The sequence below is a fragment of the Carassius carassius genome, chromosome 29, assembly GCF_963082965.1.
Source record: "Carassius carassius chromosome 29, fCarCar2.1, whole genome shotgun sequence".
Classification (NCBI taxonomy): domain Eukaryota; kingdom Metazoa; phylum Chordata; class Actinopteri; order Cypriniformes; family Cyprinidae; genus Carassius; species Carassius carassius.
This window is the reverse complement of record NC_081783.1, coordinates 21,458,941-21,472,159: the sequence shown is the minus strand read 5'-3', so window position 1 is coordinate 21,472,159 and position 13,219 is coordinate 21,458,941. Positions and strand designations below refer to the sequence as shown.

At 37.4% G+C, this 13,219-nt stretch overlaps 1 protein-coding gene across 1 annotated transcript in view; it reads right to left on the bottom strand.

Moving 5' to 3' along the window:
• LOC132109877 (dedicator of cytokinesis protein 2-like) overlaps positions 1–13,219 on the bottom strand; it is a 125,754-nt gene that overhangs the window by 76,240 nt on the left and 36,295 nt on the right. The window contains exons 22-24 of the mRNA XM_059516274.1: positions 3,093–3,201; positions 2,912–2,982; positions 2,032–2,138 (exon numbers count right to left, since the gene is read on the bottom strand). Of these exons, the coding sequence (XP_059372257.1) occupies positions 2,032–2,138; positions 2,912–2,982; positions 3,093–3,201 (287 nt within the window). The remainder of the gene's footprint in view (positions 1–2,031; positions 2,139–2,911; positions 2,983–3,092; positions 3,202–13,219) is intronic.

Sequence of the window (13,219 nt, the reverse complement as noted above, 5' to 3'; positions counted from 1 at the left end):
GTCCTCGGTCGCTCTGGCTCCATCACGGCCCTCTGGATCCCCGCCTCGGTCGTCAGCGTCATCTGCTCCACCTTGGTCCTCCGAATCCTCTGTGTTGCCCTGGCTCATCAGCTCTACGTCTCCGCCTCGGGCTTCTCCTCCACCTGCTCAGCCACCGTCGGTCGGCCCTCAGGAGTCATCGGCCCTTCCTCCACCATGGCTTCTCCCTCTGTCGGCTCCACCATGGCCCGCCATCATGGCTGTGGGCCTGAGTCCCGCTTGGCTCCTCCTTCTCTGGGTTCCTCCTGTCTCTTCCCTAGCTCCTCCCTCCGTCGTCTCCTCCCTGGCTTCTCCCTCTGTGGTCTTTGTCGGCTGGACCCCTCCCGGGGGTCCGTCCTCCACCAGTACCTCCTCCTTGGTTTCCACCCAGTCTCCCCCCCTCTGTTGTTCCACAGTGCGAGGTCACACCTTCAGGGAGGGGGGAGTAATGTCATGCCCCTGGACTCATTATGTTGTGCTTTCCCTCCATGTGTTCCGCATCCCGTTTATTGTGTCATTATATTAAGGTGTGTCTTTTTAGTAACATTCGCCTTATAAGTTGCATTCAGTTCAGTGTTTGGTTGTCCGGTCTCATCTATGTGTACGTGTGTTTCTGCCTTCTCCCTATGGATTAGCCCTATATATATATATATATATATATATATAAACACACACACACACACACACACACACACACACACACACACACTGGTACAATAGAGGTTGAAATAAGCAACAACACTTAAAATCACACTCAAATAAAAACGTCTGCCCTGAAAGCACACATGCATCCCAGAGACGTCTATTTGACATCTGCATTTACATCTGCAAGACTTATTTTTATAGAGTGTCTGCATATCTGCAATACATCTATAGGAAGTTTCCTATCAGATTTATACACGTTTAGAAAATTTACGAAAATGTTTATGATTCAGAATGTTTGTAAAACTTACATCTTAAAAACGTCTATGAGATGTTTTTACACAGCAGATGCTTTCCAGCTCAAGCAATCTTTAACAAACACCTTGCAGACATACTTGTGCTATCTGGGTGTATACAACTCAATTAGGTTTCAGAAAAAACTTCATGACAGATTTATTCAAACATACATATATAATTAACAGTAAATATGCTCCCTCTAGTTTTTTCTATATAACTAATGAGCTGTGAACATTGGGTAACTTTCCTGAGGTAAATGCAATGTTAAGTTATATTGTACATAAGCTGTTTTATTTGATTTCTTTCTTTCAATTAAAATGCTGATTGAGTGATTATGTGAAACATGAACATTTTGGTAAGTTGCAATGTATCTTTCAGTGTTGTTTCTGAAGTCCTTTCATGTTTATTTCACGAATTAAAGTGGCTAAGACTCACGCTCTTCTCTGCTGCATAAAACTGAAGCTGCTACATCAATCTGTCACACCACATTTAAGAGCATCAAAATGCCATTTATTGTTTGAATTTTGTGATAAAATATACAGGATTTGAAAACCGAGGCTTTGTTTCTTAACAGAAGTAACAAAGCACAAAGCTTTTTTTGATTATTGGATTGGAGGCACATTACAAATAATGTTTTGTGAAGGGAAAACTGTGGACCCGGCAATCCTGGCTTAAACTACAGGTGATGCATAGGGTCAAATAGAACCTGTGTCAATTGTCAGCATTATTGCATTATTCTCAGTTTAACCTGGACAGCCCTGAATTCAATTTTCAAGTTGCTGTCTGACATGCTTTTTCACTGCCTTTTGATTGACAGAAAATAATCAGCCCATTAGCTGTTTTCAAACAATTGGCCGATGGCCAGGTAATTGATTTATCGGCCTATACCGATTATCGGTATCCCTAGTTTAAAGTAATTAACAACTCAGTACTTATGTACAGTATTTATGACTCAAAAGGTTTTTTGGTTTTTTTTGTTTTTGTTTTTTTACAATATAGTTTCAGGTGTAAATATAGGGGGAGGGGCTCCAGATTTGCAACGACATCTCAGACTTTCATTAGCATGTGTTTTACCTTGTCTGTGGAAGAGTTTGCTGCCCACGATCACAGTCATGGACGCCACTTTCTGTTTCTGTAGTTTATCCGGAGGAATGCATGTGTAGAAATCATACAACAGCTTACTGTAAACAGACAGAAAAGTATAGTATTAAAAAAGTAAATGAGATCGACTGACAACATTTTTTAAACAGCTTCAAAGAAGTTCATGCACTTAATGTCTCATTTAGTGATATTTTGTAAGTCATCTAATCGGTTTTTGTACAACAGTAAGTGTCAGTTTATACTCTATTTCTGTAGAAGATCTTTATCAATAATCTTGAATTAAAGATAAAAATAGCAGAAATGAATCCATAAATATATGCTGAGGCTGCTGTAGGCAGAGAAAGTGACCTGTGTTTTATTGATCGAGTCTGAACGCCGCCAGGGTCTGTGAGAAACTACTGTATCATATCGACCCTCTTGGAGCCACAACAATCACCTGTGTTTTGTGTGCAGTGATGAACTAAACACACACACACACTCCCGGCTCTAACTAGATAAAAACACTAAAATGAAACTATCCATATGAGAGAAACTCGCTCCACTGTTTCTCAAACTCATTAAAGCGCCTCAGTTAAGCACATGAGCAGCTAAACTAGTTAAAGTCATATTACAATTATTATAGCATTAGCGTCCAAGTAGATCAGGTAAATGTAAGAGGACAAGTGCATTAAGGACCATCAGCTTCAGACTGAAGGAGAGTCTGTGTGTTTGTGGTGATTGATTTCTGACGTCACAAACTGATGGCAGTCATTTAAAGTGTCTTCAAGCACTTGTAGAAACTGCTGTCAAGACATCAGTTCAGCACATAGCGATCAGGGGTGTTTTAGAGACTTTAGGCTGCTATGAGACACACCTGAGGAGTTTTGCATTGAACACATTTTCCACATCTTGCAGGACTGTGGGCAAGTACTTCAGAGCGGCCACCTACAATACACACACACACACACACACACACATTTATATAAAATTTGATATGCTCTAAAAATATAAAAAATATAAATAAAGGATTTTTTTAAATCATAAATTAAATATACCTGCTGCAGTAGTGTAGTGGTGTAGTCACTTTTCATCAGGTTATTGATTGACTCAAATAAACTTTTGAGAGATTCCTCAAACTCTGCCTGTTCCTTCCCTTCATACAGTCTGATGAGAGAGAGAGAAATTACAATTGTGAGATACATTTCACATATCCATCATCACACATTCGCACACTTATACACTGTTATACCCCTTTCCCACCAGGACTTCAGGTCCATTTCAAAGAAGATGTTCCTGTGATTCAAGTGGTAGAGCATTGCATTAGCAGTGCAAAGTTGTGGGTCCGATTCCCAGGGAACACATGTTAGGTAAAAACTGTTAGCCTGAATGCACTCTAAGTCGCTTTGGATAAAAGTGTCTGCTAAAAGCATAAATGTAAAATGTAAATGTATAAATGTAAGCGGTGCATAATTTTCTCGGTTTACAACATTTTAACAACTACCAGTTTGTTTATAGTCAAAATAAATGAGTCGACATGAAAAAGATGTGGTTTCAACCATAAAAGCATTTAAGTGATGTATAAATTATTTCATACAATCAAAATATTAAATGCATAAATGTAAATGTTAGATGTGTAAGCAGTGCATAATCTTCTCGGTTAACAACATTTTAACAACTACCAGTTTGTTTATAATCAAAATAAATGAGTCAACATGAAAAAGATGTGGTTTCAACCATAAAAGCATGTAAGTGATGTATACAATATTTCATACAATCAAAATATTTCCCAAAAAGGACACTAGTAAACCAGTGCAGGAGTTGCAACACAAATGCATGTATAAATACTAGATGTATATCTTAAAAAGATAGATCATTTTATCATATAAACTACACTACACAGAATAATGCTTCACTTTCCAGCCACTTTAATTTAAGTTTGTTTTTATAACCTTTTTGTATTTAATGTGTAATTTATAATTATGTATTTAAATAGCATCAAAACAGATTGTGTTCTCAACGGTGTTAATTCAAGTTTTTTTTTTCAATATATAAATACCATTCAATGGACAAATTTCCATTTGCTTGTCAAAATTCACACGATAATGTGTTTACGTTTATATTTATTCATTTAGCAGAATGTATGAAGAAACACCTGCATTTGATTCATGCATTATTTAATTGATATGATTTTTTATTTTTTTTTTATTTATTTATTTATGGATTGAAAGACATACATAATCCAAAGGATAACATGTAAAAGTGTAAACACTTATTTCCAACATGGTCCTTGGTGGTAAAACAATTCACACAAACAAAGACCTATTATAAGTCAAAGACAAAAACATTTACACAAATCATCCGGATTTCAACAACATCCTAAAAACAGGCAATCATAAATCACTCAGTGCTAGTTAAAAAGATCAGCTACTCTATTCCATAAAAGGGCCTTAACCTGGTATCTAAAAGTCCCTCTGGTATTTACCATTTTGAGGGAAATTGGCAAATTATTCCACAACATGATACCTGTATAAAAAAAAGAACTTCCAGCTGCATTGTTGACTCTGGGCACTTTACAAGAACGGATACTGGCCCTAGTATTATGGTAATGCTGTGTATGAACCATTTTTATATTGGACAGTAAATATTTGGGAGCAGAACCATTTATAACATTATACATATGATTCAGCTTTAACTGCTCCACTCTAACCTGTACTGGCAACAGACCTACTCTTTTAAAAGCATCTCTGCCAATATGAGTCCTAGGGGGTGCATTTAACAGGTAGCGGATAACATTATTTTGCATCACTTGCAGTCTGTTTTTAAGTTTAACTGATAATCCACAGTACCAAGCTGAGCATGCATAATCGAAATGACATTGAATCAACGATACAACCAGTAATTTCTTGATAGAAAAATCTAAAAGCCTTGTTCTGCGATACAAAAATTTCAATTTACCTGCACACTTGGATAGTATTTTGTCAGCAATAGATGAACAGGTTAATGACTGGTCTAATGTTAACCCCAAGTATGTAACACTTTTCTGAGACACTATTTCAGTGCCATTACATTTGATCTTAAGCAATTTTATTTTAGACAACTTTTTTTTTGTTCCAAATAAAATGGACTCAGTTTTTCCCAGATGTATTGAAAGCCTGTTGTCTATAAGCCACTTTCTGACACTATTTAATTCGTTACCCAGAGTCTTCTCAATCTCGCTGATGTCATCCCCAGAGACCAACAATGCAGAATCATCAGCATATAAAAGCAGCTTACATTTCACAGCAGCTGGCATATCATTAATATAAACTAAAAATAAAAGTAATATCTCGAGAATCTGATATGGCCCCCGCAACATCACAAAATTGAGTTCTTCCAGTGAGGTAAGAGGTGAACCATTTCACCGCAGAATTTCTGAAGCCTATACTTTGCAGCTTTGATAATAAAATTGCATGATTTACAGTATCAAAGGCTTTTTGTAAATCAAGAAGAATCATACCCACATACTTTCCTTCATCAAAGTTTTGTCGAATATAATCACATAAATGAATAAGACAGGTTTCAGTCGAATATGCTGCTCTAAATCCAGACTGCAGTTCATATAGCAGATTATGTTTAACAAGGTACTCTTCCACCTGCTCATACACAAGACGCTCAAACACCTTTGATATTGCTGTCAGAATTGATACAGGCCTATAATTACCAACATCTAATCTACTATTTTTCTTAAAAAGGGGGACTACCCGGGCCCTTTTCATATCACATGGAAAAATACCCTGACTTAAAGACAAATTTATTATATGGGTGAGCACCCTAGAAATTACATTGGCACTATCGCGCAAAAATCTGGACGGAATAAGGTCATGTCCAGTAGCTTTGTTAATTGACAAAGTGGATAGACACAATCTCACCCTTTCCTCTGAGACAGGATCAATTTCAAAAACATCAGAAGTGACATGTTTGGTTTTATAAAAGGAGTTTACAAATGATGGGCCATATCTACCTGACACCTTCGGCAGCTTATCGACCAGACTGGCAGCAACAGTTGTAAAAAAAGTATTAAAAACGCAAGCAACCTGCTGTTTGTCAGAAATCATTTTATCCTCAATAACTAACCCAATATTGCCAGACTTAGATTTTGATTTTCCTTTAACAGCCATATCAGTAAAAACTTTCCACAGCTTTTTAGGCTGATGTAAATTTGACGTAATAGCATCAACATAAAATTCAGACTTTGTTTTCTGTACCTTGTAACTAGCCTGATTACGAAAATATATATATTTATCATAGTCACAAGACAAAGTTGACCTCTTAAACTTTCTGAACCATTTATCCCGTTGTCTAATAAGATCCAGAATGTCAGAAGTCATCCAAATTGCACTTCTCTGTTTAATTCTGGTTTCCTTCATTGGTGCAACATTATCAAGAGTTTCTAAAAAGTGCTGTTTAAACAAAGACCAGGCCCCATCAACATCATTGCTTCCGAAAACATCTGACCAATTCCTTCTAGAAAGCATTTCTTTAAATTCCTCAGCTGTATAATGTTTTGTACATCTATATCTAATTGAACTATGGCTGCCAGTCTTCAATAGTGATTTAGATATTTTACGAGTACAATAGGTGACACTATGATCACTCAAAGCAATATCAAGGATGCCTGATTGTGAAATATTTTTATGTTCTGAAACTAATATTAAGTCTAATAGGGACTGACTGTTAGCAGACACTCTAGTAGGTTCAGCGATTAACTGTTTTAGGCCCGACACCTTGCAAAAAGTTAGAAGAGATTCTTTCAGGCTGCTCTTACTAGGCTGCAATACATTTGTGTTAAAATCCCCCATAAGAATACATTCGTTCTCCATACATACATTACTCTTATAGCAGACCATTTCGAGAAGTTCATAAAAATCTGTTTGCTTAGGGGGTCTATAACAAACACAAATGATAATGGGTTTAGTTTTAGGAAGCAATAGCTCAATCCATGCAGTCTCCAAACCTTCCACCTGTAGATCAGCCCGCGGGTTATATGACAAATCATTCCTTATAAATAGGCACACTCCTCCTCCGTTTCTGTTCCGATCGTGCCTGTAAATGGAGTAATCCGCAAGCTCGACTTCAACATCCTGTATTGATCCATCAAGCCAGGTTTCTGACACGGCAATCACAGCAGCCTTAGAGGTTCTTGCAAGTTGACTGATCTCCTCAAGTTTAGACAGCAAGCTCCTTGCATTAACATGAATAAAGTGAAGCCCTTTCCGATTAAAGACAGCCTCACAGTCATTCCTTGCATCAACCAAAATATCATCAGAACACTGCATATCCAACTCCTCCAAGCAATCAATGACGTTCACGTGACACATTTCATTCATGCAACACCTGTTACATGCTAACGGAATGTCAGAATTACTCCTTACGGCCAGATCATAGATTTTAGGTGCAATATTTCCACACTTTATGTGAACAAAAGCATCGCAAAAGTCACAAGCGACCGCTTTAGCGTTAATCCTCACAGCCTTACCGCAGTTAGGACAGTCACTGTTGCAACTCGTCTTTGGCCGGTGTTTCATTTGCAAGCCGTTTGGCCCCGGACACTGGTGAATATCTCCGGCGAGCAGCAGACAGATAGATAATATTGTGCCAAAAGCGTCAGCCTGCTGCCTTCCACGAGCTCTGTTCCTGACAGCAAAATGGGTCTGCGTGGTGATCAAAGCAGAACTGCCATATCCAAAAAGTTTGTTATCTGCGTTCACAGAGAATCCACAGACTTTATAAACGGGCTCCCGTATATATGCGTTATTTCCATTATGCTTGTAGATCTGTTCAAATCTAAAACCTACAACATTAAGAGACAACATAAAAACTAAAATTGCAGCCAGTGCTCCGCAAGCACCTGACGCCATTTTACGTTTAGTGATTCTATGTTCAGGTTATAGTGAGAGTCATGGTGTTAAATGTTGCATACGTTGCAAAAAAATGATGCATAAAGCATGGCTATAATTTCTATCCAAACACATTATGTTTAGTGGTTAGTTCATTTTAGTGTTCAAATTCGAATGCCAACCCATCCCACTTGTGACCTGTTTTTGCCAACGCAACACAAAAGTCACTACATCCTAAAGTAATTGAATGTATGAACGGCGCAATCGGAAGACAGATTTCACTGCTTGAGGCTTTATTGCGATGCATCTAGTCAGGACAATAAAGACGTGATGAGTCTAATTTGTGGGTCACTTATGACGTTGTTCGACACTAAAGTCTGTGGAAAGGCTTCCAGGTGACAGACGCAGAGGATCATGACAGTGACTTTGATTCATCTCTCTCAGTCTCTCTGCACTTCTTCAATATTTTTTTCTCCCATCTCTGTCCATCAGGTCAGTTGTCTCTCTCTCTCTCTCTGTCGGTCTCTCAGGAGTAACAGATGTTATAGTCAGTGGGGTTTCTGAGGGTGGAGATTATGCTGTAACACACGACAGTATTTACCGCGGTACCGCTGAAGAACAGACGTGATTACTGAAGCATTGTTCCTCTAATCCACATGAGAGCCACAGTTAATACGGCACCTCTGACCTCACACAATAACACACACTACAGTAAACACACACACACACACACACAGTCACAAAACAAAGAAGCATATATACTGTCATCAAGACAAATAGATTTACATTTCCTAGAATCAATAAACCTACCGAGAAATGCATATGCATGTAAACCAACAAACTTCAACCTTAACAAAATAATTTAAAAGTCAGGTCTGAATGCAAAATAAACATCAAATCTGATTAGTTGTGAAATGCTAGTTATGTTGCGGTGCTATTTTAGTTTTGAGTTCACAAGCTGCTTTGTATATTTCATAGATTTTTGCATGTACAGTACATTTAAGTGGAAATAAACATTAAAGCTGAAATAAACATTAATTAAACCTAAATAATAATATTTAAACAGAAGCACAAAAAAGTAAAATTAGAACTGAAAATATATAAAGCATATATAATCAGTATTGTTTCTGGTCGGTATTGAAAAGTGAATTTAAAATTTTATGCAAAATGCGATATTCGCAGTGTTATTAGATCATGTTTTCTCCCTTTTTTGCAAACCATGACAAGAGCCGGTCTTATCTTTTTGCAGAATACGATATATCCGCTCAACCAATCACAGCTCACCATTCCACGCACTCAAGACAGTAACAACCAATTGCAGCGCACTATAACACGCACTGTAGACAGTAACAACCAATCACAGCGCACCATTCCACACACTCTAGACAGTAATGGCAGCGCTTTGAACACACTTTGCATCTTAGTTTTAATCCTCTACTTTGTACTTTCTGATCAACAAACAAGGGCTGCACGAGAAATCACATGTGATGTCATGCGCATCTCGTCAGTAAAGCCGGTTCTGTGATTAATAGTACAGGTAAATCTCCATCACAGGCTTTTAGATGGAGCAACATTTAATACACAGAGCCGTAGATCACTGACAAGCTGTGCTATATCGCGTTCATTAGATGAATCACATTCGATTATGAACGTGATATCTCGTAGCTTGTCAGTGTTATTGTTTTTATTAATGTCATTTATGTTTTTGTTAATACAGCACATAGCACTAGTCAACTAAATGAATGTAACATGGCCAAGATGAATGCACTTTTGTAAGGGAAATGTAATTTTGGAATTTCTGTGGTCTAATGTGATATTGTAGTGTTCTTGTTCAAGATTACATTTTATTTTATTGCTGTGATTAATTTATAGTATTAACAAGATGACCCATTGAATTCATTTTGGAAGTTATGACTGATGAATGTATTTTTAGTCCAGTGTCTGTATATAAGTATTGATTATGATATAATACAATTAGTATTGATCAAGTTCAGAGGCTGTCATAAGTGGATCAACTTACTATGTTGTGTATTTTCAACAGTTTCAATATGAAAAATAACTTTCATATTGATTCAATGGATTTATTGCATTTTGAGAAAAAAATGTATCATGATTTACTGTAATTTTGGGGGGAAAATAATAACATTTTATAATAAATCTTTGAAAATCAATAGTAATAAAAAATGTTATAATAACCTAAAGATACTATGTGAAGGTTTGAAACAGAAAATAATGTTTTTCATCTTGCCACTTTCTTGGTAAAGAAAACTAATTTTTACTAAAATGAATCAAAATGGATTTATTGCGTTTTGTGACCAAACTCTTCATATACAGTATACACACACACACATCCAAAAGTATTGGAACAGTGAGGTCAAAACATTTGGGTTTGAGATCAAAAGATAAATATGAGACAAGAGATCAACATTTTGGATCTGAAACACCTTTTGTTTGAACCCATCCATTGTTCATGTGACCAAAAGTATTGGAACATGTGACTGACAGGCGTGTTTTGTTGCCCTGCTCTGTCCTATTCATTGATTATTCAAACAAGAAATATCACTGAATGTCTTCCTTCAGATTCAGATTTGGGTTTTGCCTCTGCAGACTGCATTTACTGTATAGTTAGAAGATGTGTAACCAACATGAAAACCAGAGAGTTGTCTATGGGTGAAAAACAAGCAATTGTGAATCTGAGAGAAGATGGAAAATCAATGAGCCATTGCACAAACATTGGCCCTAGCCAGTACATTACAACCATTTGGAATGTCCTGAGGAAGAACAGGTAGACCAAGGAAAACATCAACAGTTGATGACATAGACATTGATACAGCTGTAAAGCAAGACCCTAAAACTGTTAGTGACATCAGCAAAAATCTCCAGAGGGCAGGAGTAAAGATAAAAGTAATAAAAATGAAATAAAATAAAAGTCCCGCCTCAAATACATCAGCCAAGCAGAAAAACTTATCGGCCAATGGTGATATATCGGTCAACCACTAATCACAATCTATTGTTTGCAGAAGACTTCATGAACAAAAGTACAGAGGCTACACCAGAAGATGGAAACCAACATTTATTAGTAAGAAGAATAGAAGATGAGGTTCTAAAATTTTGGTCTCTGATGAGACAAAGATTAACCTTTACTAAAGTGATGGAAAGGATGAAGTTTGGAGAAAAAAAGGATCTGCTCATGATCCCAAACATACAAGCTCATCTGAATCACAGTGGAGGTAATGTCATGCCTTGGGCTTGCAACGCTTTTTCTGGGATGGTCTCATTAATCTTCATTGATGATGTAACATGACAGCAGCAGCAAAATGAACTCAGAAGTCTACAGAAACATTTTGTCTACCAATTTACAGAAATATGCAACCAAACTGATTGGTCAGCAAGATAATGACCCAAAACATAGTGCCAAAGCAACAAGAGGGCAAACATCAGGGGCAAGAAGTGGAAGGTTTTAGACTGGCAAAACACTACAGAATATGAATTTTACCTGCTAAAGAAATGACTGTAGGGAGTAACCCCCAAAACTAAAAGAAGCTGCGGTGAAAGCCTAGAAAAGCATCACAAAAGAATGCAGAAGTTTGGTGATGCAACAGGCTTGATGCAGTTATTGCAAGAAAAGGATTTGCAGCTAAATATTAAGTCTATTTTCACTTGAATCTATTTTAAGTCAGTCTGTTCCAATACTTTTGGTCACATTAGCAGTGTTAATTTCGTTAGCGAAGACGACGATGAAAAATATTCGTTAACGAACATTTTTTTCTTTGAATAAGACGTTGACGAGCTAAAAAAAATCTGATGACGAAATTGACAAAATTTATGCTGTGTTTTCGTTAACTAGATGAGACTGGACTATAATGTTATTTGAGGACTACTGGAAATTCAAAATGCATCCTTTAGGCTATTGTCCTTCAAAATGTGCGTCCCTGTCATTGGATTGCGATCGGATAAGGGCTGATTGCATCTGGTCAGTATAGCAGCTGCAGTGGATGGATAGGCTAATAAAACGTGAACTAGCGATCTGAAACAATGGCCTCAGCACCCGAAGGAGTAGAGATAAGGTAACCAGACGTCAAATTTTTCCCAGTTTCCCAGGAGTCACAATTCGTTGTCGATTAAATTAAAGTTAGTGAAGGCGGGATAGGCGAAATCACGCTGATAGAAGTGTTCTCTCTTGTGCATGCTTCACTTACTCAGTTCTCATACACAGTGTGCGATCAGTTCTCAGCGCTCAAATACACACACAACAGTCCAAATGTTTATTGTGTAGAGTATCTCACGTAAATACATTAGGTTATGGATTAAGTGAACGTGAACAGGTGGGTGAAAACTGAACAGTGTCAGTATTTCATGCATGCCTTAAAAGGACAGCATTCCAAATTAAATACCCATCTGTCATTAATGTTAACCAACAAAAGATGTCAAATAAATGTATATATGTTAAGTAAAACCTACAGTAAAGAAAAATGAGTTTAATTTGTATATATATTGTATTTGTCTAATTGTGCTTCTTTAAATATATATATACATATTAGTGGTGGGCCGTTATCGGCGTTAATGTGCTGCGTTAACGTGAGACTTTAAAAAAAGTCGGGCTATAAAAAAAATATCGCCGTTAATCTATTCTCAAAGTTGGGTTGGGAGCTGGGTCTATACTAAGCAAGCTATGATGACTTTCACCTTGATATTTTATATAACCGACTGGCTGAGGCCAGCCTAAAAAGATGCTCAGGACAGTTGACGGGCCACTGCTACGCATCATCAAGAAAGCTTATATTTTTCACGTGTTTTTAAGCCTTACCGCTTGTCGATTTAAACATTAAAGCATCCAAACACAAGACACGGAAAAGCTGAACAGAGTAGCTGGTTACTCGCGCACTGTGTTCGTTGCGCAAGAGAGAGAGACAGGACAGCGACACTGAACCTAGCTCTCTTCTGCGATGTTCTCCTCGAAGTCCCTCCTGCACCTGAACGAACAAATACAAATCGCAGTTTTAACAAACAAAAAGATGTGAAAGAGTCCAATTCAGTCCTGCTGTGTTCTGGTGTTCAGGGCTCACGCAGAGAAAGGCGTCTCAATTTGCTTATTTTTGCTCTTGTGCCGACAAATACATACTAAATATGTCAAAATATCCACCTTGGAAATTATGCTCGAAAAAACTGTTGAGTTATTTTTTAAGTGAAAGTGAACAGTTGAGGACAAAAATGGGATGTGTATTATATTGGATGCGTTCATCGTCTCTTAAAGTGACCGCGCCTAATTTAGCTACTGGCTGCTGTAAGGTTAATCTAAGAAAATT